General features: G+C 51.5%; 1 protein-coding gene across 1 annotated transcript in view; it reads left to right on the top strand.

The window, feature by feature from the left end:
* The first annotated feature begins 546 nt into the window (after positions 1-546).
* Positions 547-24311, top strand: part of ALX4 (ALX homeobox 4) — a 37887-nt gene continuing 14122 nt past the window's right edge. Inside the window, exon 1 of the mRNA XM_016146830.2 lies at positions 547-1135. Within this exon, the coding sequence (XP_016002316.2) occupies positions 676-1135 (460 nt within the window). The 5' untranslated portion in view covers positions 547-675. The remainder of the gene's footprint in view (positions 1136-24311) is intronic.

The following is a 24311-nucleotide window of genomic DNA, read 5'->3' as shown; positions in this document are numbered from 1 at the left end:
AACCTGTTAGGTTTTTTTGTTTTTTGTTTTAATCTGTCGCTAAAGTTTTGCATGCTCCGCTCCCCTAGGCCGAAACCGGGATCCTATAATTCTCAGCCTCGCCTCAGCAGCCCTGAGGGTCCTGACTCCTCCCCGCCCCTCCTAGAATAGGAAAAGTCCTAGGGTGTCTCTGGGTGGAATCCTCTGTGAGCGATTTAGTAGCATCTCCACAAGAGAAAAAGAAGGGGCAGGGACAGTGGAAGGGTAGTAGGGAGAGGGGAGGAAGGTGAGGAATGGAGAAGGAAGGAGAGAATCGAGAAAAAAAATTCACTCTCCTTTACCTGCCTCCCCCCCCCTCCCAAAAAAAAAAACACCTTAAAAGGGTTTGGGAGACCTGATCAACTTTCCGAAACATCTGAATCTTTTTACAGCACTCCGTTCATTCCCTGAGCCAGCTGTTGGGGGTGTGGGGAGAGGAGGGAGGGGGGTGAGAGATTGAGAGAGAAAGGAGAGAGAAAGAGAGAGAGAGAGAGAGAGAGTCAGTCCCGGGAGGGGAGGGGGAGAGGGAGCAGGCCGGCGCGGAGCGCGCAGCCACCGCCTCCTCGCTCCCTCGCCTCCCCAACTCCCCGGCCAGGCGCGCGGTGGCGTCCTCGCGCTCCCGCTCGCGCCCCCGCCCGTCGCCCGCGCAAGCTAGGCATGAATGCTGAGACTTGCGTCTCTTACAGCGACTCGCCGGCTGCTGCCATGGACGCCTACTACAGCCCGGTGTCACAGAATCGGGAGGGCTCGTCGCCTTTTAGGGCATACCCCAGCGGTGATAAGTTCGGAACAACTTTCCTGTCCGCTGCCGCCAAAGGGCAGGGATTCGGGGACGCCAAGAGCCGGGCCCGCTACGGCGCGGGGCAACAGGACCTGGCGGCACCCCTGGAGAGTGGCGCCGGGACGCGGGGCTCCTTTAACAAGTTCCAGCCCCAGCCTCAAACACCGGCCCCTCAACCGCCGCCGCAGCAGCAGCCGCAGCCGCAGCCTCAGCCGCCAGCGCCGCAACCGCATCTCTACTTGCAGCGAGGCGCCTGCAAGACGCCCCCGGACGGCAGCCTCAAACTTCAGGAAGGCAGCGGCAGCCACAACGCGGCCTTGCAGGTCCCCTGCTACGGTGAGTGCACGTGCAGGTCCCTCGGGGCTGGGGACCCCAGGGCCCGTGGCTTCGGCACCCCCGAAACACTTTAGGCTTGCGGGAGGCAGGAGTTGGCTGGCTGGGGAAATGCGGGGCCGAGCAGTGGGTGAATCCGAGTTGAAAAAGGGGAGATCGCCTGCTCCGAGGGGACCAAGGTATCCGTCCAGCCCCCTTCATATTTACCCCCCAAACACACAACCCACGGCCAAGGTCGCGGAGCGTTCTGGCTGCTAAACTCTACCTGGAGTTGTTTTACCCCCGCTCCGCCGTGTGCCCAGCCACTCGCTCTGCGCTGCCCGCGGGTGCATGGAAGCGGATGCTTCCCACCGGCTCCAGGCGTGCGGCGGGAAACAGTTGCGGCTCAGCGCTCAGGCACTGGGTACCCTGCTGCCAAGGCCCCAGCCCCTCCAGCTTGGAGGCTCCACCAGCGGCGCCGCAGGTGGGAGCGTTGCAGGTGCGGACCCAGCTGGGAGCTCGGAGCGCAGTCCGCGGAGCGCGCCCCGAAGCCGTGGAACAGGGGCGGCACACGAATACCGGTCCACAGACACCTGAGGCCACGAAAGACCCGAATCCGGGGGACCCAGAGCGCGGCTCGCCGCGAGAAGGTGGGCAGGCCAGAGTTCCCCAGCGTTTCTTTCTCGCAAGCCCAGGACGGTGGCTGACCTTGGAACAATAGTTTAGGGCAGACCCCAAAGGGAGACAGGAAACCGCAGATCTCCAGCCGGCTCAGTATTGGGGCAGAGTGAAGTTTCTGGGTCCTGATTTGGGCCCACAAGGAACTCAAGGCCTAAATGACCTCCAAGCCCCCTTGAACGCAGGCCTGGGCCCCCAGAGCGCAGCGACCATAGTGGAGGAGACAGCCTCTCAAGGCCGGCCTGAGTCCAGGGCAGACCAGGAGCCTAGGCCTTCTCTTCCACAGAATAGAGATTGGTGAGCCCCAAGCTGGCAACAAGGGAAACCAAGAAAAGTGGGGAAAACTTTCTCTGGACTAATAGCCCTAGGTACACAGTCCCCCCTGAAGCCTTGGGCTTCAGGCGGGGCCCTAGATGAGCTGGTGCTGACAGGGTGATGGCTTTGGCTGAGCTGATCCAGGCGGGATGGAGAAGCATCAGGCCTGGGGCAGAGGTGGAACACGGTGGCGGCCTTGGCAGACAGAGTAACCTTTGGGAAACAGCTCATGGCAAAGCACTTTCTTACACTCAAACTGGCTCTCCCACAGGCTCCGAATTAGTTCATTAGGTAGTTGTTGACACACACAAACATTCACACAGTCATATGCCTGTCTACACATTGCATTCTAGACACACACACACACACACACACACACACACACACACAAACACAAAACCCCTAACTCATGAGCCAGCGTGGTCACACATCAAGTACACTCATTCATGTAGCCTTGAACATAGTCTCACACTTTCAAACCCAGAGGACAGGACTGAGAACAGATTTAGAAAGATCCGGCGGCCTTTCTCCACTTCCTCCACCTTTCCTCTCCACCTTCCTGTTGGAATGAGATCAGGCACTCGGATCACAGACACAGCTCCACACAGGTGCCCCTTCCACACTCAGGCAGTGGGGGTCTCGCAGCCCTGTCCACGTGCACTGGCCTGCCTCCTGGCCTCGCCCAGGCCCCTCCTTGTCCATGTCATTTGGGACTATTAGGTGAGAACAAGTCACAAACTGGGAAACCTATGAAGCTTCATTGTACAAAGCCAGCAGACTCATGTGTTTTCTCTCCCATGGTGCTGGATTTTCATGGAGAGGCTGAGATTTTAGGCAAGGAGAGATCCCAAACTGCTTCTACCCTCAGAATCGAGATTGTTTGGGAGAAGCCTTCAGGTTCAGAGGGAAAGGGGAATGGGCTAGCCTCCTCTGAGTATCCTCTCTGAGCTCTACTGGGCCCTCGCATGCCAGCTTGAGCCTTCCTTGCGTTAGCCATTGAGCTACCCACAGTGTGACCTATGAGCAAGTAACTCTTCTACACCCTGCCCTCATCTGCATCATGGGGAGATAATAATAAGGCCTCACTGGGTGGTAAATGTCTCCTGTGGAGACAGCAGGAGTCTAGCCCACTGTCCTCCACATTTCCATCATCAGCCCCTGTGTCGTGAACCTGTGAGAACCCAGTTCTGAGGACAGGACAGGCGCCTGCCCCTGCTCTGAGTGAATCCGTAAGCTGCGTGTTGGGACAGCAGGCAGCCTGGAAGAACTGACAGGACCGCACTCCCAGGCTGCCCAAGATGGAGGCAGGACTCAGGGCAAAGCCACAAACAACGGACAGCGCTGTCTGTTCTCATCCTTCTCTCGGCAACGGCTTCCCTGGCTAGGAGAGTTCTGGCCCTGGTACAAAGAGATTAGGCACGTTAGGTGGAAGATGAGGAGCCCAAGGCACCAAGAGGCTCTGCCCTTTACAGACGCAGCTGGGAGAAGAGCCTCTGAAGTTGGCTCTCTAGACGGTCAGCAAGGAGGGAAACTGAGGCACGTGTTGACAGCTATTCCCTTCCACATTTATCAGAGTGTGTATTCAAAAGGGGAAGAAATGCGGCAGAAGAAAGAAAGAAAGAAAGAAAGAAAGAAAGAAAGAAAGAAAGAAAGAAAGAAAGAAAGAAAGAAAGAAAGAAGAAAGAAAGAAAGAAGAAAGAAAGAAAGAAAGAAAGAAAGAAAGAAAGAAAAAGCCTTAGGGTGTTCCCAGGAGCGGGGAGCAAGTGGGAGCGCTGGGCGCTGGGCTCAGGGCTGGGCCTTGGCTGATCACGGCCCCCACCTCAGGTAGCTTTGACCTCGCAATCTCCTTCCCAGATCTGTCGGTCCTGGGGCCGGATACCAGTTCCTGGATCTGCTTAACTGCACCCGAGTGAACGGGAGGCGAGGCTCCAAGGCCTCCTCCCCGACTTTAGGCCCGGGAGCCACTCCCGAGCCCAAGGGGTCCTCAGCCAGTGAGATGCGGGCCTGGGGGGCGCGCCAGGGCCATGTGAAAGGAGTGAGTAAGCCGCCTCGGTCTCCACTCGCTGATCTTCTAGTTACCGAAAGTGGAGGTGGGAAGAAATCCTCCCAGGCTGCAGTCGTCTGTACCCCTCGCTGGACCCCCGTTTCCCTGTCAGTAGTGAAAGGACGACGAACAAGATGAGTTGGCAGGCCCCTCCCGCACAAAGACCTTCTCGTTTTTTTACGAAAGAGCTTCACTGGGTTCTCTCGCCTGATGCAATCCCGACCTCGCCAGGGTCCGGTTCCACACTTCGGCCTTCCTAAGTCCCTGCCTGTCCCTAGCCCGATTTTGGCCGCGTGAGCCCCAAGAGACACGCCAGGTCGGAGAAGACATTTCTTAGCTGCATGAAGAGCCTCCTCGCTGGCCGAGGCCGGGGCTCCGGCACCTCGCCCCCAAACCCTCGGCCGACTTCCCGGGCCGCCGCTGGCGCGCTGGGCCTTCGCCATGCGCCCCGGGACGCTTCGGGGAGCAACCCTGCTCTCTCTTCTCTTTCGCTTTCGATTCGGTGCACGCAGGTTTTCGTCGCTAGCGGATTGCTACCTTCGCATCCAGCGGCCTCGAAGGCAAGGCTCTCAGCGCAGAGGTCTGGGGAGACGCGGGCCAGGCTGGAGACCCTTGGGGGTACCACTGAGGGTCTGGCCCTCATTTGAGGAATTAGACGCAGTGCTTGAATGCTGAGGATATTCATTTCCACGCACTGACAGACGCCACACACCATAAAATATGTCTACTCCGCCCGGGGCCGGGGCGTATTCGAATTTAGTTCAAGAACCAGGATGTGTTTTCGAACGGGACCCCCAAAAAGACATCGAGAAAGCGAGATGCAGGCAGAAACAGTAAGAGCCCGCAGGTGATTGAGGATGATCCAGGGAAAACAAGGAGCTATGACATCGCAGACCCTTGGTCCATTCGAGGGTCGGGGAAGGAACGGGCGCTGGGAAGGAAGATGCTTTCAATTTTTCACTCTGTAGCCTGCTGGAACAATCCGGTCTAGACACATACGCTCTTATATAGAAAAACAGAAGTCCGGGATTAAAAGTCTGGTATTTTAAATCAATCGATTTGTAGAAAGTTTTCCTCCCTATAAATAATTTACATACAGCGAAGTACACAGCTGAGCGGAAAGTTCTGTGTGTGAACCCCAGTATAACTACCACATGGATCGAGATCCCCCCCCCCTTATGTGTTGTGTTAGTACACAAAGACTTTGGGGAAGAAAATTTTTGTAAGTTGTTTCAAGAAAATTGCAGAAGAGACTTTGGGGAGTCGGAGACCCCGGTTTGTGCTGATGGTGGTATTTCTTGAGTAGGGTGACCTTGTACACTCGGGCATTTGCGCCGTCCCTACTAGGAAAGCAAGATCCCCATGGGCTTCGCTGGGCACCTCGCCACCGCCGCCCGCGGGCTACTCCGGAGTTGCTGAAGCCTTCAGCTGTGCGCGCTGCAAAACGCGGCCGGCGGTAGGAAAACGAGTTAAAATACCGTACATAAAATTTCGCCAAAGTCCCCGAGGGCTTTCGTTTTGGAGAGCAGCTGGGCACACTTTTCTGGGGACGTACCTTTATCTTGGCCTCAGCCGGTTTCTCTCTTCCCGCAGCTCTGCGCACGGCTTTGTTTGGGTGGCAATTTGAAATATGAAATGGAAATACATTGGTCTTGGCAGTTACAGAGGGGTGAGAGGGGTTGGAGTCTCGCGTGTTTGTTTGGGGTTCAGGCTACTCCGCTGATCTCTGGATCAGGGTGCCCAAAGCGACAGGAAGGGAAAGAAAGGGAAAACTGCTCGGAGCGCTCAGGGCGCCGCCGGCATGGGATGGGGAGCCGGAAAGCCAGGATACAGCGGTGCGCCTTTCCTTGCAAAGGGAGGAGAGTTGGCGGTGGCGCTCCAAGAGAATGCTGGGTGGGAGAGAACTCCCTGCACCCAGAGCTTCAGCGAACTGCGCTCCCACGACCCCAAAGGACCTTGGCCCAGGCACTGTTTTGGGTGGGGCAGTGAGAGCCCGGTCATGCGTCTGGATGACGCCTGCCAGGCGCCACCTGGCCACATACCCCCGCAGCTACAGGGCTCCCCAGAAATTGCTAAGATGACAGGTAGACCGTCAGATTAGGAAACCAAGACAGCGAGGCCAGGCTACTTGGTGAAGTCGTCCAGCAAATGAATTCAGAGTGAAAGCCAGCGGTTCCATGCCCAGGGGCCTTAGGCGCCACATGCTGTCTGGATAGCACTAGATTGTGAGACCGAGGCCCTTCTTCCAAACAGGGCCCTTTTGTGGAAAGAGGAGTCACCTTACTCCACCCAGCAAGCCCACCCAGCCGCAGGCTGGTGCTTCTCAGAGATCAGAATTACTGGTGACCTCCCTTCCCCCAGACACCTCCGCTCCAGAGGTACAGCCCTGCACCTTCTCTTGTCCACAGGTGTGCAAATAGCGACACCCCCACCTCCATGCAAGATGCTCTTTCCTTACCCAGTACAAGGGTGTGGGGTAGCTGGGGCGCGGCAATCGCCGAGCTGCCTGGAAGCTGGTATCCCCAGAAAGGCTGACCCGGTGCAGCAGAAGCTTCTGGTGTGTCCGGTGAGGTGTCCTGGGGGGCCCCAGACGCACCAGACCCGCTCCCACACCTCATCCCCAGCTCATTCTGTCTCCTTAGCAAAGACCCTCTTCTCTACCCGCCCCCCGCCCCCCGCCCCCCGCCCGGCCCCACCGCAGACTGCCGGCACCAAGGAAGAAAGGGAGGAGTGGAAAGGAAGTTGAAGTCGGGCGGAGAGGAGACGCGCAAAGTGGAGGCTCAGAGGAACGACAGGCTGGGGAGCGCGGTGGCGATGTGGGGTAGCGAGCATTTTCGGATTCTGGCTCCAGAGGCAGCTAGGAGGGTCGCGGTGGGGCTCCGCCGCACTCGGAGTGCCTTTTAGGGGAGGAGGGTTACTGAGAGATACTGGCGGGAGAGAAGAGGTGAAGGAGGCGCCACAACCCGCCAAGTACCTGTCCTTCCCCGAGAGTTCACCGCGTGTACTTCGAACCGCAAGGTCGGGCTGCTGGGCTCCGGAGCCGCTGCACGTTCGAGACAGAGAGGGAACCCGCGCGCGCTTCACTGGATTCTTAAAGCAGATTTGTCTCGGAGCAGATTCTCCTTCTAAACCGGGGGGCCACAGAGCTTGGGCGTAGCTTCCAAGCACCTCGCAGAGGCACTGCGGGCGACAGTTCGGGGAAGAAGCAGCTGTTTTCCCACGCGCTCCAAGGCTGTGGAAGGTTAGGGCCGCGACGCTGAGGTCCAGCTTGGCACGCGCGCGGCGCAGGGCGCACAGTGCGGATATATGGACCGCGATGGGTCTCCACCCTCGCCTTAGGGAAATCCCTTTCCCTTCTCCTCCTGGGTCCGAATTTTCGCTCTGAGAAATGCTGGAGTTTGGACAATTTACGAAGGCCCTCTAGGCGTTTCTGCGCCAGTACCAGTTTGGACCCGCCTTCGCCCCGTTTCCCTGCCTTCCTCACCCTCACGTACATTTTTTTTTGTCCAGAAGAAATCGGGGAGTGTGGACAGAAGAGACTTCCTTGGAAGCAGAAACGGGTCCTGACGGTTCCCTAGAGCGTGTTAAAAGGCGCGGGCACACAGTGCGCTGGCGTTCCGGGAGCGCTGCGTTTGGAGGCAGGTCACAGGCTCCAGGCTGGGGCTTAAATGCGGAGAGGGGCGATCTACGTGTGTCTCCGTGCTTGCTCGTGACCAGGCTCAAGTGGAGGCGCTGGGCTTCCCGGCCCCTCTGGGCCACTCGTCCCTTATCTCCACTCGTCTTCCCTATATCTGCATTTACTGAGCACCTACTATGTGCCAGACCCCATCCTAGCAGAACAAACCAAGGGCCCGCCTGCTATCCTATCGCTTACATTCTTCCAGGACTATATATTTGGGGATAATAAATATTTACTGGCTGGAAGGATGAATGAAGAATTAGTGTCTGGTTCCTGAGTGTGGGCCGACCCAGGTTAAGGCCACCAATGAGCGACCCAGGTTAAGGCCACCTGTGAGTATATCCCAGTACGTTTGTTTGTGAGTGGAGGCATGGGGGGGGGGGGTTGTTGCACAGCGTGAATGTGGGCGGGCGTGCGCCCGGCCTCTACTCATTGAGTCGGGTCCTGCTGTCCCAATGTGCTTCAGGGGACTGTGTGCACCAATTTGTGCCCACTCTTTGACGAAAGACAAGTGTGACCCCCAGCGCGTGTGTCTGTGTCCCCTGTGTACTCGGTGCACTCAAGGGTGAGACCCGCACTCTATGCCAGGGAGACAGTGACTAAGCGCCTGTGCTTCTGGGCCTGCGGCCTTTCCTGCCTGTGGTCCGGGCTCCGCGGGGAAGCTGACTCATCGAGTGGCAGGCAGAGTCCCCCTGTGGCCAGTGAGGGTGGCACCCAGTCACAACTGTCATCTCGGGGCCCTCATAGTTTCCGCCCAGCATACCCACACTGTAGTGAGGCCTCCCTTCGACCCCCGGCTCTTGAGTTTACCCTCTGTCTTGTTGCAGATCTCATTTAGCAGAGAAGCAAACTGAGGCCCAAAGAGAAAAGGGGCCCCAGAGACAGGTTAATGGGAAGATGGAAACCACTGCCGGGTTCTCCTCCTTCCGCTATTAGGGACAGAGGAGGAAGAAGGACTTGAGGAACATCTGCTCGAGATCCCCCGCTCTCCTCTTTCGTTGTAATCCCTCCAATACACTGCACGCCCTCTCTGTGCATCAAATAGGCTAGATACTTGCAGTTACCCCTCTTCAGAAATAAAGCAGACTCTGCCATAAATGCCTGGGGGTTACAGGGACAATGGGAGAGCACTCGTGGAGTGCCCGTAGGATTGCAGGGACCCATCCTGTATGTGACCAGGCAAGTCTGGGACTCCTTTCCTCTGCTGGGCTCTCTGGGTGAGGTTTGCCTTTTCACGCGATGGAGAACGTTAACTGAGGCCACATGACAGTCCTCCTATTCTCTCAGCTAACTATCTGCCAGCCCTGGAGGCCTCGGTGGCATCCAGGAGTCCTGGTACTGCCCCCCTACATAGAATGGGTCATGATGTCAGGTTGGATGTCCCACCCTGTGCCGGAAGAGACACCAGATGTCTGCTGGCCCAGATGTCCTGTTTCACAGACGAGAGGACTGGAATGCTAGATCTACTAACTCATCGCTCACCAAACTTTGCCTGTCACTGTGCCAGGCCTTGTGGGAGATTCTGAGAAGCTCTGGACACAGCTCCTGCCTTCAGGTCCTGAGGGAGAGACAGACCGGTTACTTGGCAACTTCAGTCCCATGCTGGAATGGGACGCCCCAACTCAGGCTAGGCAGAGAAGTACTTGGTTCTCCCTGGGGTATATGGTGGTAGGAAGCACTGAAGGGCTATCTATGGGCTTTGTAGCTCATTAGAATCCCCCCTCCCCCCCCACACACACAGGTGGCTGTAACGTCTCCCAATAAGAGGAGGGCTCAGAGAAGTTGAGGGGAGTTGGGATTTGCCACCACAGACCCAGTGGACCTTCTCTGGTAGCCGAAAAGCCCTTGGCTGCTTCTCTTCTTTCTCCTTTTCTCCCTCTACGCTTTCTCTGAAAATTAAGAGATCTGAGTTCAAGTCCTGATGTTTCCATGAAATAGCCATGTGCCTTTGGAATATTCCCCTCATTTCTCTGGTTCTAGTCAATCCATTTGCAAAACGGAGCCGTTTAGACCTGTCCTAACAGGCATGGGGGAGCCGAGGATGCAGAGAGGTAGGGTGCCTACAGGTATATCTTGCAAGTTCAGGTTCTTCACCTAAGGGCCCCACCCCCTCTCGTTATCTACCTTTTGTGGATGATGGGGTGTTTTAAATAGTGGTGGTGGTAGGTGTTCTAATCAGGTTTTAGATAAGGGTCCAACGTCATTCTTTCACATGTGTCTATGCAGTTTTACCAGCACCACTTAAAAGACTGACCCTTCTCCATTTTATGGTCTTGGCACCTTTGTCATAATCAAATGTTCATATATTTGAGAGCTTATTTCTCTAGATTCTCTATTTCGTAGTCTCTGTCCCTGGCATGCCTTCTCTAGGGAAAGTCCAGAATCCCAGAGAATGGAGAACCTCATGTCATCCTGTCCTTCCCCCTCGCATCCAGGCCAGTGACTGACTACCAAAGAGATTCAAATCAGAGACACCTTTGTTTTCCAGGAACCAGAGCTGATGAGAAGGCTGGAAGGCAGAGCCCTTGGCCAGGGTGCCAGAGCCATGACCTTGGCCTTTAGCTAGGGCTCCAGCTGTTTAGGAGCCCCCATGTACATTAGATGACCCTCCTGGGAGAACATAGCTCCAAAGGAAATTCTCAGATGCTCTTAGGGTCCATGCACCACCTTCTGAGAGGTCCAAATTTGGGACCACTCCCTTAGGTAAGATGATCCCAGCGCCCCCTCTTGGAGGAGCTGGAGGAACTCCAGGAGGGAAATTCACAGTCCATTCCCCACGGCTCTGTGCTGCTGGCCCTGTGAGTACAGTAGTCCCCTCCCCCCCGCCCCCGTATCTGTGGGGGTTACATCCTAAGTACCCCAGTGGATGCCTGAATCTGCAGATAGTACTATGTTTTTTTTCCTATTCATACCTATGATAGTTTAACTTATAAATTAGGCACAGGGATTAACTAATAATAAAACAGAACAATTATAACAATATACTGTAATAAAAGTTATGAGCATGTCTTGGGAGTCATTAATAAGTAAAATAAGGGTTATGGCATACGATTTCATCGCACTACTCATAACAGCGCACCATTTAGAACTTATGAATTATTTATTATGGAATTTTTCATTAAATATTTTCGACCCGCAGTTGACCATGGGTAACCGAAACCACAGAATGTGAAACCATGGATAGGGGAACAATTGCATCTTGAACATTTTCTGTTTGATTTCTGTAAGAGGCATTTGCCACTCCCTATACTCTACCCAGCCATCCAGTGGGTGGCATGGCCAGAGGCTCAGGCTACAGGGGCTACATGGGATTCGGGGCTCCCAGCAGGGGAGGGGGGCTGCAGAGAAGAGGCTGTCACTTCTGGTAGAGCAATGGGGAGCCCCAAAGGGCTCCCTTGGGGGGTCAGTGCTTCCTGCCTTGTAACCCCCCCTGTCTAGGTGATTAAACAGAGGCCCGCTTGAGCCTGGCCTCCCAGCTGGGTACCCAAAGGCAAGTTTCAGGCACAATCTCCAGTGTTCTTGGAATCTTGTAGAAACCTCGTTCATCCCATAATTGGGCCCAAAGGCTGCCCGAAACTTCAGAAGACTTTGGTTTGGGGAGGTCACTGCGGCCAGGACCTGAAAACAGCCCACATGGTTGAGCGACCTTGGGCAAACTGGTTCAACACTTTGCCTTAATTTCCTTATCTGTAAAGTGGGACTAAGAATAATATCTACTTTTTAGGACGATTGTGAGGAGTAAATAAGGTAATATAGATAAGGAGCTTAGAACAGTTCCTGAAACAGAGTAAGTGCTCAATAAATGTTAGCTATTATTATCATTGATAGGATTTTGCTGGAACCTGACTAGGTCAGACTAGTCAGAAACTTTGACAGACAATTATAGTTGGCTTAAGTGCATAAAATTGGAAAATGAATAAATTATTACTGAATCTACATTGTGTGGTTGATAAAATCTGTTATATGGATGAGCGATGGAAGGGGTGGAGGCTAGACACCCACCTGGCATGAGGGCAGGAGGGATCCGGAGGGGAGAAGGGCACTCCGGGTCCCTCAGACCCCACAGCCATGTCTCCCAGGCTACTGCAGCCTGAACCCAGGCTTCGTGAGCTGGGACATAACCTTCTCCCTGCCCTACCCCATGTCCGTTCTCTGCGTTCATCTGACCCAAAGCTGGAGGTCCCCAAGGACAGGGCCTGCTTTGTCTTCATCTCTGCCTGGGCAGGAGGCTGGTCATAGAGAGCGTCAGAGAGTTTCTGTACCCCCTCTGAACTTCAGCTTGCCCATCTGTGATTACGGGACATCTAGTGAGTGTCACCTATAGGCCAGACCCGAACTGGGATCTTTCATTCAACCTGAGGGGGATATTTATACTGCTAATTTACAGATGAAGAAAGGGAGACTCACAGAGGACCAGGAACCTGCCCATGTCCCCACTGTGAATTGATCCCAGATCTAAAGCCAAAGGACCTTTTCCTCTCTGTTCCTCTGCCCTTGGGAACGGGCAGCTGCCTTGGTGGCCTTGGTGGCCTCATGTCTGTGCATCCATCAGACAGTATGAAGCATGTGAGAGAGCTCTGTAAACTGTGGAGTGGGTGCCCCTGGGAGAGATTCTCAGGGCACAGTATGCCATCTTCTCCTCACCTGCTGACATAATGACCACAGACCCTGACTGCCCAGGCCTCATCTTCCTCCTTCTTCCAGAGCCATCCTCAGAAGCAGACGAGGGCAGGGCCCGTGTGTGTGTGTGTGTGTGTGTGTGTGTGTGTGTGTGTGTGTGTGTGTATGTGTGTGTGTGTGTGTGTGTGTGTGTGTGTGTGTGTGTGTGTGTGTAGCAGTTCTATGTATGAGGAAGGAGGAGCTGACAAACCCCTCCCTAAACCCATGGTCATTGACCTTGTCATTTGCTCAGCACCAGCATCTGGACCAGGGAGGAGCGGCCTGGCTTGGAGAAGCAAGGCAGGTAGACAGAGAGGGCCAGGCTTTCTTCCTATGGGCCTGCGCCTACCCTTGCTTTACCTAGGAGCCCTACAGGACTCGGTAACTCAGAGATGATTCCACAGAAGCCAACTTTGTGCTACCCAAAGTACATTCTCACTGTTTCATGAGCTGATTCATTCCCCTAAGAAGTAGCAGATTGAAAATAGAAGTGCTCATCACACATCCTCTGTGGATCGAGATTTTCCCATAGAGGGCACGCGCCATGTACTTAAAAGCAGAGATTTATTTGAATTTTTCTTCAGTGCAGATGAGCAAAAGTCCATGAAAAAACCATTTTCAACTGACATGTTAGTTGTAAATGTTAATGTATTGAATATTATTTATACTTGTTACTTATTACATGTGATGGGCAAAAACACTTGGAAACTGCCCACCCTAAACACCAGCCGTTTAGATGGGAACTCTAACAGCTTAGATATAATTATGTTCTAGAAATTTAAAAATTTTAACCATTTGATAGTTATCAAGGTGTAATTTTTTAAAAGCAAAGGTCGAAGAATCTTATTCATCCTTATTGACCTCAGAAAAAACATACCTTCTGCTTTACAATTCATTCGGCCATTATTTTTCCTTGTCTAACGGGAGAAAAATCTTGCTTTTCCAGCTCATAAATGATTCTTTAGGTTAAAATGGACACCTAAAGAAAGAAAACACTTGATTTGGGGCAAAGAAGCAAATTCTCTCCAGGCTGACGTGGTCCTTTTGCGAAATGAGACATTTAGTAATCTGACGAGATTAATTCAGGCCGACAAGTATTTATTGGCTGTCAGACATGGGTACCGCGCTTGGTAAGACACTTCCCTGCCCACGGCAGGGGTATAGTCTAATCTCAGAGGCTGCCTGAAATCCACTCTTGCAATGCTTTGTGATAAGAGATTTAAATATTGGGGCCTATTCGGGGAGCTCAGACGAGCATGTGACAGGGAAGCCACAGGGAAGAAGAAGGTGATGATATTAGGCTCAGCCCTGGGAGGCAGCCCGGGCTCACTAGGCAGAAAGGGCCTGGACGTGGCGCTGAGTCACTGAGGTCAGTTTCTGCATGACAGTGGTGGTGGCGCGTTTCTGAAATGGCCCCTTGTGCCCCTCCCCGGTTCCTGGCAAATTTCAGGTGGTGTTCTGGGTGGAAGGCACCGGGTGCTTCCCCTGAGACGATTCTTCTTGAGCAGTTAAATGTTCGTGTGCCTCCATACGAAAGGCATCCAGATGTCACCAAGAATGTAAGTGGGAGCGAGGCGTTTTTTAAAAGTAGTTCACGACTGACCTGAACTCTGCCAACTGGTTTGTGAGCCGCTCTGTGTTCAATGCAATGGCTAAAAGTACAATTTTTACTTCAAAGTGATGCCTTTGAGTTGCAACCTCAGTTAGGTTAAAGTGTATATATGTAATGGTCTTTCTTTAAAATAAACTAGAAGTTTAAAAAATATATATATGTAACGAATTAAAGTTAACATCTGATTTTTACAATGGTGTGAAATGTCTCACCCCATTTACAGCCTTGGTTATAGAGACTCGAAATGGCCCTGGATTAGAAGGGGAACCCAGGGGACCCTTTGGACAGAGGTTTGTAAATAACGTTCAGGGCAGCTGGGCCGGGAAAACGTGAGCTGAAGAGAATGCGCTTGGGGGAGGAAGGGCGCGTGGGATGAGACATTTACAGGTGGAGTGACTTTGCTTAGCTCTTGCACCTGCCCTGGCCTAACGCGCCCCCAAACATTCATACTATATCATGGAGGTTTCCCATCAGATGGAGAGCATGCCATGTGTCAGTTGGAGATGTGCATTCTTACACTCGGCTTTATTCAAACCTCATAATCATCCGGGGATGTGGATCTTATCGCCTTTACTTTACAGATGAGGAAACCGAGGCAGGCAGAGGTCGAGTCACTTTGCCAAGGATACCCATCAGTGGTAAGCCACGGGGTAGCTTAAGAGCCTCCTTTAAGAGCCTCGATAATCTTTTAGTCTCCCCTCATTTCTGATATTTTCTTATCCTATTTTAAGTACTAGCTAAATGGAGCTTCAACAGACCCTTCCGACTAGATCAGTGACCCAAGGCTCTTTTTATATAGAGATGTAGAGTTGCCCTTGAGAACACGTGCTCCTCCCCCCGGCTGACCTGCATGCCCCTACTCTGTCCACCAGCCTGCACCATAATCACTGCCTCCATCATGACGGTGGGTCTTCACCTTGAGGGAAGGGGCCGTGTTTTCTTCGGCTTTGTTTTCCAACTGCTTGGAACTTTGCCCAGCACATAGTGGGTGCTCCAGAAATGTCACTGAATGAATGAATGAATGAATGAATGAATGAAGCAAATAATTAACAGAATCAGGAGTCAAACCCAATCCTGACCTACTTCGAACCCAAGCCAAACCCAAGCCTTACCTACTTCAAAGACTTCTCATTCATTTCATTTTGTCTAGTGCAGGGGTTAAGCTTCTCCATCTTGCCTGCCTTGGGTTAGAAAATGCTATAACAATGTCTCCCAGTGGTTGGCTGAGGGTTTCCTTCCTGTTATAGAAGAGAAAGGGAGGTTCAGAGGATTAAGTGGGAGATGTTCAAGGACATTCCCAGGGCCACACGGTTTGGTGGAGGCAGAGAGGAGCAATGGACCGACAGACCCGGGGCTGATTCGAAATCGGGAGACAAAGTCCTTCCACTGACAGGCTGTGTAATCAATCACTTGTGGTCTCTGTATCCTGCCTGTGAGGTGAGGAGTGGCCCAGAGTGGCCTCGTGATCTGGGGCTTATTGCTGGGGTAACAGGAGAGTCTGGGAGACTTCTTCTGCCTCTCTGGTGGTAGACCCCCCTGGGCCAGCTCCCCTTCCCCTGCAAGGAGCCAGGAGCTCCTGTAGCCACGTGAGGTGGAGCTTGGGGGTGAGACCTGGGCTGGGTCTAGGGGGTGGGAGCGGGGTCACTTCCAGTCTCGTTGAGGACCACAGACTCCCTTAGACTGACTGTCATGATCCCCGCTCATCCTAGTAAACATCAGTAGGTGATGTTCATGTGTTAGTCATAAATGGGGCCTCTCATGCTGACTCTAAAGCTCGGCTTAGATTAATTCTCTGAGGTGGAAGTTGCTCCCATGGCTCAATCATGTCTCCTGTCACAAGACAAAGCCTGGCTGTGCTTCGTCCAAGAGTCCATCTCTGTAAGAAAGACAAACCATCACTGCCATGATAGGAGACAGGCATGACACTAGGCTTGGAGCTGGGCCATCAGGGGTCCATCCCGGCTCTGCTTCCTCCTAGCTCTGTGATCTGGAGCAAGTTATAAAACTCTGGACCTCAGTTTCTTCCTCTGTGAACTGGGCAACGACACTGACCTTCTGGGCATCTGGGGAGGATAAAATGCAGTAATGGATGGGTCAGCAGCATTCAAACAGAATGGATTATGTTGTTGTTTTTATTGTTGTCATCAGCCCCGGTGGGAGGCCCCTAAGGCGTCTCACTTGGAAATTTATGACCAGCTCAGTTCAGGGAGTTGGGAGTGTCCTGTTTTACCAAAAATGGAACATGCTTTGCCAAGACCTCTTTAGTTTTCAGTACTCAGTTCGAGGCCATGCCATTGCTAACGCCTCCTCTGACCTTTTCCACTGGAACCAACTACTCCTCCTTGTGGACTCACTGTGCCTGGGGAGGCCAGGCTTGTACTGGGCCATACTGTTACTCGTCTGTCCCCTCCATGAGGACATGACTAAGGGGAGGCACTTGGTGAATGAACAAACAAGTGACTCAAGGAATGAACAGATGCAAACCAAGACACAGAGTGAAGGACGGACAAGGAAAAGAATTCAAGGGCTTGAGCCGGGCAGGGTAGAAGGGACCTAGATGCGTATGCAGTGGGCTGTGGGGGCCAGAGGCAGGACAAAGGCCCTACGGGACACAAGCTAGTGGGCTTTCTTTTCTTTTATTCCATTTTTTTTTATTGTGGCAAAACACATATAACATAAAATTTATCATCTTAACCATTTTTAAGTATGCAGTTCAATAGTACTAAATATATTAATAATATAATACCGTTGTGCAACCATTACCGCCATCCATCTCCGTAACTCTTTTGTCTTGTAAAACTGAAACTCTGTACCCATCAAACACTAAAACCGAAACTCTGTACCCATCAAAGCACACACTCTCCGCCCCCAGCCCAGGGCAACCGCCATTCCACTTTCCATCTCTATGGAGCTGAATAGTCCACGTACTCCTATGAGCGGAGTCATACGGTGTTTGTCTTTTCGTGACTGGCTTATTTCACTCTGCGTATCCTCAAGGTTCACCCATGTGTCAGAATTTCCTTCTTTTTTTACGGCCGAATAATATTCCGTTGTATTGTATTTAGCACAGTTTGCTTATCCATTCACCCCCGATGGACACTTGGATGCTCCCATGTTTTAGCTACAGTCAGTGGGGTTTCTTTTTAATCCCCCTTCCTTTTTTTTAAATACGAGGAAACTTTACTCATTTAGGCTGTTAGTTCCAGCAGTAACTTGACCTTGTCTAACAACATACTGCCTCCTACAGGCCGTAGCGGAGTGGTTGCAGAACTGTGTGCCCTCACTGAGTCGCCTCGTCCTTCTGTCCTTCCGTGGAAGCGACGGTTTCCAAGGGGCTGGGGAAGCGAGGTGTGTCCCGAGTTGGCATCTACACCGTGATTTCCTTGCAGTGTGCAAGGCCATCTGCAGAGCCATGGATGGTGAGGGGTAGGCAGGAGGTCGCTAACGAAACTCCGGTCCGGGTCCTGTTCGAAGTATTACAAATGCCAGCTTCAGAACTGGGATTCCTGGATAGCGTGGTTTCTTCCCATTTATCAACATACTTCTTTTTAAAATATTTTAAAAATTGACATAATTTCAGACTTTAAGAAAAGTTACAAATACAAAGACTTACCAGATGCCCTTTATGTGGATTCCGAAATGTTAACATCTTACCGTATTTGCAGTATCAATCTTTTTGTGTGTGTTCTCTCTCTAGGTATATGTTGTATCTGGGTTGATATATATGTATATACACTTATACATATTATTTCTTTCGGAACTGCTAAAAGAGAAAGTTGTAGACAGATGCCTCTTTACCTCTAAATACTTCAGTATTTAGAGGAAAATTAATGTAAACCAAGACAGCGTCAGAGAGGTAACAAGAAAAAATTAAGGGGGTGGAAGCTGGGGGATGAAGGACGCCCTGAAAATAAGCCCTGGAAAAAGGCATCTATCCACATTTGAGGTCCCAGGTGTTCAGTCGAGTTCCATCCAGGCGGTTTTATCAGGCCCAGCACTGAAGGTGGGATGCGATGGGGCTGATTTAGAGACGCCTGAGAGCAGCCATTCTCCTGTGACTCTCCATCTTTCCCCTTCCCTCCCTGAACCTTTCTCCTGACTGTCTGGCCCACATAGGGTATCTGCCCCAGGAGGGTCCAGAGGAAGTGCCCCAGGCTTGGAGTTCAAACCCTAGCTTGGTCTCTTACTGTTTACTCTTAGATAAGTCATTTACTCCCTCTGGCCTCCTTTTCTGCGAATATTTTCCATGGTTGTTGTAAAGACTCAGTAACCGTGGCAGTGGTGGCTCGATAGATGCCCGGTGAAGCACGCAGCAGTTCCCGATTTTCAGGGAGAGCGCAGTGTTGCGTCCTTTTCCGTCCTTGGCTCCGGGAAACCCCCTCCATCCTCTGCACCAGAGAAAGACTTCCCCTCCCCACCCCCCACGTGGGAAGAACAGAGCCAGCTTCTGCCTGAGGATGGAGGAATGGGGGGGGGGGGTTGCTTCAGCCCTGCTTCTCTGCTGATGCCTCCCACTGGAAGAACCCACAGAGGCGTTGGTGACAAATCTGCCAGCCACATAGAAAGCCAGCTGGGCAAAACGCTGGGGGTCTCGGGGGTTGTTTGCTCAGCTCATTTGCGAGCAGCTGGAGAGCCAGGACTCCCCCCTGGGCTCTCCACAAAGGAAGGCAACTCTAAGGAATTAAAGGAGCTCAGGTCAAGCCTGTCACTCCGTTGCCAGTGACATTCGATGGGTCCCTTCTCTCTGAGCCTTGGTTTTCCCATCTGTAAAATGAGGATGCTCATGAGAGCCACCATGTGGGAATTTTGAAGGGATTGAAATGAGTCAAGAATGTGAAAATCCTCAGACCTAGAGGAGGAAAGAGCTCTGTGTGCAAGGGCAAGGACCCACCTCACCCAACTCTGTCCCTTGTAGTGCTAAGACAGCAGCAGATACATAGTAGGACTGCATAACTACTTGTTTGGCATACTCTCTCAGGTAGGCTCTGGTCTTTCACCAAATTCTAGAAACCTCAATCAGGGACTGGGGCCCTGGGGCGCCACCTTCAGCAAGAACTTTCTTGGGACTGCAGTGCCTCCTGGTGGCCAGGATGAGAAACTGCAGTCTTGATCCTGGCCAACAGGAAGTGTGGGCCTAGGACCCTCCTGCAGGAGCCAGGGAACCCACCCTGTGGTGAGCAGAGCAGGAACCAGGGACTTCTCTTCAATCTTGGCCGAGCCCTCTCCATTACCTCGCCCATCCCTCAGCAGGGATTCAGGCAATACTGATTGAAATGAGGAAACAAAAATGCCAAGAGTTTTGCCCACAGGGCCAGCTGTGGCCCTTTGTGCCCTGTCCTGTGGCTGCTTTCCTTGAGCACTCTCATCCTTGGACCTCTCATCAAGGTCCACTCCCCTACCCCCATGCTGCAGCTACCGCACACAAGCAGTGTGTGCTGAGGGACCAAGGTCTGGGTCCCTTTCCCATGGGTGCCCTTGTCACCCTCGGCAGGGTGTGCAAAGTTGCTCCCATGCTACCAACAGCAGGAGCCCAGGTCCTGGCTCCAGACCCAACAGTGCATCAGGGAGGCCCTGCTGTGCACCGCTTGCAGTCTAGAGGGAGCAGGCCAGTAAACCGGTGCTTTACGGCAGGGAATTCAATGTTTAAGAGGTTAAGCCCAGTCCAGGGATGGGGTGGGGGTGGTAGGGAGAAGGGATCGCCCTCACAATGAACCTTGGAAACCCTGTAGAAGCAATTCACAAAAGAGGAAATACAACAAATAAAAAGTTTAACTTCACTGGTAATTTTAAAAATGTACATTCAAACAAGATTTCGCTTTCATCTGTTACACTGGCAAAGATTTTAAAAACGCTATGGCCAGTCCTGGCCCTGTGGCAGGCGGGCACAGCGCTGGTCGCAGAGAAAACTGGCCTGTTTCTAGAAGACAGCCTGGCCATGTGTATCAGAGGCGTATATGATTTGACTCTGTATTTCTAGTTCTTGGAGCTTTTTCCAAAGTTATTGCCGTGAATGTATTAAGGAATTTTACAAGGATGTTCATTCATAGGCCTGTTATAATTTCAAAGAATCAGAAACCTGTGTGCCCAGCAGTAGAGGACTGATTAAATAAAATAGTTTGTCCATGTGCTGAAATACAGAGCAGCCATCAAAAACGGTGTGGCGGAAGAGTATAGAACAGCGTGGAGAGATGTACAGGACAGTGTTAGGTTAACAAAAACGTGTACAAAAATGTGTTCCGTGTGTGTGTGTGTGTGTGTGTGTGTGTGTGTGTGTGTGTGTGTGTGAGAGAGAGAGAGAGACAGAGAGAGAGAGAGGCAGAGGGAGAGGGTTACAGTTTTCTTCTTTTGGTTTGTCTTGATTTTGAAGAAGTTTCATATAGAACACAGTTAACTGCGTGTAATGAGAAAAAGAAGCTACAGAAGTTACGGAGAATGACAGACAGGTGACAGCCATAGTTACTCGGCCAGACGTATGAGGGGCGGGAGGACACGCCGGTTAGCAGGAAGAGCGCTGGCAGAAACGCGGACACCTGAAGCCACTGGTGCACGCAGTGGGGCGTGGGGGCAGGTCTGTGGGGCTGGGCGTGAGGGGGGTTGGGGGTGAGGGCATATAAGTCTGTGAGACAGGTGGGGACCTGTCCTGCTTGGGAATCCTGAATGCCACTGTAAGCCTTGTTCGTAAGGTTGGCAGACCTAACAAAAAACAGACAACAAAACCAGGCGGCTCATGTAAACAATGAATCATTTTTAGTATAAGTATTTCCCATGCGATATTTGGGACATCCTTACCAAAAAAAATGATTCATTGTTTCTCTGAAATTCTAATTTAATGGAGCAGCCTGTGTTTCATCTGGCTTCCTAGTGAGGGTTCTTCGGAGAGGGTCATATGATCGGATGTGTGATTTTAGACCCTCTTTCCTGTTGTATCTGAGGGCTGTGAGCCTGAAAGTAGAGAAAGCTTTTAGCCTTAGCTCTGGGAGTCTCCAGTATGCAGGAGGCTCAGGGTCATGGGGCGCCCAGTGTGTGAGGACAGTGGACAATGCCCACCCCACTCCAACTGGGCTCATCTCCCGCCTCCCAGATTCTCACAGCAGCATCCAGCACTAACCAAAGGAGGCCTCATTCAAGATTCTGACAGTGGCTTTCAAATAATGTTTCAAAATGATAAAAGTAATTCCTATTCATGGTAGGACAAATAGGAAACTAATTCATACCAGAAAAAAAAAAAAAGGACCCTATACCCATATTCTTATCTCTAGAAACGTAATATTTTCTAAGGACGGATACTCTTCCCCCCCCACTTACCCCTCCCCCCCCTTTTTTTCCCAAACGAGATTTTCTTAATAGTTTGTGAACATCTTTCTAGGTAGTAAAATGCTATTCTTCTGTAACATCAGTTTCATTCATTTATTCATCAAATGTTTATTGAACACCTACTATATGCCAGCCACAATACTAGGCATTAGACAGAAAGGATGAACAAACCAAATATATTCATATATATTTCCTAGTTTATGGAAGGGAGAGACAATAAACAAACAAAGGGGAAACCAAATAAATACATACTAATGTGTGTTAAATGCCAAGGAAGAAAGGGCCTGAAGAATAAAGAATATCAAAGAATGAAGAACACCATGTATTGAAATACCATCCTTTACTTAACCAATCTCCTATTACCTAATATTTGGTTGCTTTCAGTCTTTCTATATAATAATGTCATGATGAACTTTCTCTCTGGTTAATTCTTTGTGCCCAGCTATAATTACTTCTTTAGGATTTCTGGGCAAAGGCATATAAGCTTTTTACTTAATCAATTTTTAAAAAATATATTTAAACACAATTTTGTATTTTCTCTATGGTTTACATCTTTTTTATTTTTAAAATAACATGCTACAAAATTAAACTTGGGGAAATGTACAGTTTTATGAATTTTAATGCCTTCCCGTCCAGATCGAAGGGCTCGCCGCCACCTCTGAGATACAAGATGGGCCCACACACCTGTGTAGCCCTTTGCGGGCACTCCCTGCCCCTCCCCCAGCCCCCGGCAAGCAGTGATCTGTTCTCCATCCTGATACCATTGCCTTTCCCAGAATGTCATAGGATAAGCAAGCGAAGTTATACATCATGCAGATTTTGAGACTGGCTTCTTTTAGGGACCATAAGGCTGCCTTGGAGAGTCACCCGTGCCATCGCTTATACGGACAGTCGTTACTTTTATCTCTGAGTGGTATCCCATCCCACAGCTGCACCACAATGTGCTTAGCCCGTCACCTGTCAAAGGACGTTTAGGTTATTTCCACTTTGGGGAGATTCTGAGCAAAGCTGTCATACACATTTGCATCCTGGCGTGGTGTTTTTCCTTCCCGAAAACATCTTAGTCTCTTTAGGGTAAGTGCCTAGCAGTTTGGTTGCCGGCTCACGCGGTCAGTGTGTGTTTAATGATTCGAGACATTGCCATACTGTTTTCCCACCAGCAACGTGCGAGAGTTCCAGTTGCTCCCTGTCCTCGCCATCACTCTGTACTGTCAGGTTTTTTTATTTCCGTCGCAGTAGTTGTGTGGTGATATCTCACTGGACTTTTAGTTTGCATTTCTGGCGCGGATAATGCGCTGAGCATGGTTTCGTGCTCATTTACCCCCCGTGTATCTTCTCGGGTGAAATGTCTGTTCACATATTATGCCCGTCTTTATTTATTTATTTTTGAATATTACGGTTAACTAAACTCCGCACCTCATTCAGATCCACTAGTTTTCCCCTAATGTCCTTTCGCTCTTCCAGGACCCCATCGAGGATGTCACGTTACGCTTAGTCCTCAAGTCTCCTTAGCCTCCTGTGGTCGGTGACAGTTCCTTGGACATCCCTTGCTTTGAGAAGCATTTTCAGGGCTTGGGTTGTGCGGGTTGGTGAACGGGAGCCACGGACCGCCCGGTGGGAGGCTGGCCCAGGCCCTGGTGCTTTCGCCCTCTGCAGATCGGCAGCAGCTCCTTGAGGCAGGGACATTGCCTGTGCCACCAGTGCACGGGGACGGACTCCATGCATGTTCACCAAAATGTCACCCCAGTGACTGCTGTCCCTGCAGCCTTATTTATTGGGCCTGGAGCTAAACGAGGGACATCAGGCTGAGCACTGGACAGAGCCCAGTGGCGGCTGAGGTGGGCTGGGGACATGATCAATGGCTCCCCTTTAACCTCCACCCTACCTCCACATGTCTGTTTGGACAGCAGTGGGTTTCGTCAGTGCCCTTTAAATAGCATGAAAGGGCCTCATGCTGGCCTGTTTTGTTTAAGGAGATTACATCGACGCTGTGCACTCTGCCACAGGGCGTGTGAGGCCAGCTCACCCGACAACAGAGCAAGCGGCATGTCCCCCACCAAGCAGATGTTTGGAGGAAAAATAGATGTAATCAAAACCATGGAGGATAAAGTTACTCAGACCCCTTAGACATACACTCCATATGCAAGGGCCTATGTACAGCTACACACACACACACACACACACCCATGTCCGTACCCACCCATGTGAATCTGCAGGCTAATGCTACTCACACATACACCCACCCACAATGGCACACACACCCGCAGGCATTTACACCCCGTTTGTGCGCCTGCGCTTGACCACACAAGCATGCACACTCCATAGGCGACTCTGCTCACAGCTGCTGACTGTATCACAGGCCCGAGGGTGCACACCCCTACACACGGAAGGAGTACACTCCTAGACGCTTCCAGCACCCTCTCCCCAAATGGCTTAAGAAGTTCCTTCTCTTTAAATAGCGGTCATAAAAAAAAAAAAAAAAAATCACATCACCATTGGAAATTTCTTAAGGGCTTTCATGAGAAAAAAAAAAAAAGAAAAAAGATTATATTGGATTAAAGAGATACCATTGGTTGAACAAAAGGGTAGAGGTTAAGGGGATAAAGAGAGGTTTTCTCGAAATCCGACAGCCAGGACTGTCCGGCAGACTGACCAGGCAGAGACCGAAGGGCCTTCTGTGGCTCCTGATTAAGAATATAACCTTGAACCCAATGTCTTCCACTTCGTTAGAAGTGGTCGATGAGGAAAGCACTTACCGAGGATTGTTTGAAGGGCGTGGGAAACCGTCGTGGCCGCCCTGGTGTGCGTACCTGATGCTTTACGCACATTCCTTGATTCCTCCGGCCAGTCTGGGGTTTATTTCCACATCAACGCGTTTTTTGGGGGGAAGATGCAGGTC

The sequence above is a fragment of the Rousettus aegyptiacus genome, unplaced genomic scaffold, assembly GCF_014176215.1.
Source record: "Rousettus aegyptiacus isolate mRouAeg1 unplaced genomic scaffold, mRouAeg1.p scaffold_m13_p_5, whole genome shotgun sequence".
Classification (NCBI taxonomy): Eukaryota; Metazoa; Chordata; class Mammalia; order Chiroptera; family Pteropodidae; genus Rousettus; species Rousettus aegyptiacus.
The sequence above is the reverse complement of the archived record's forward strand: the minus strand, read 5'-3'. Positions and strand labels throughout refer to the sequence as shown.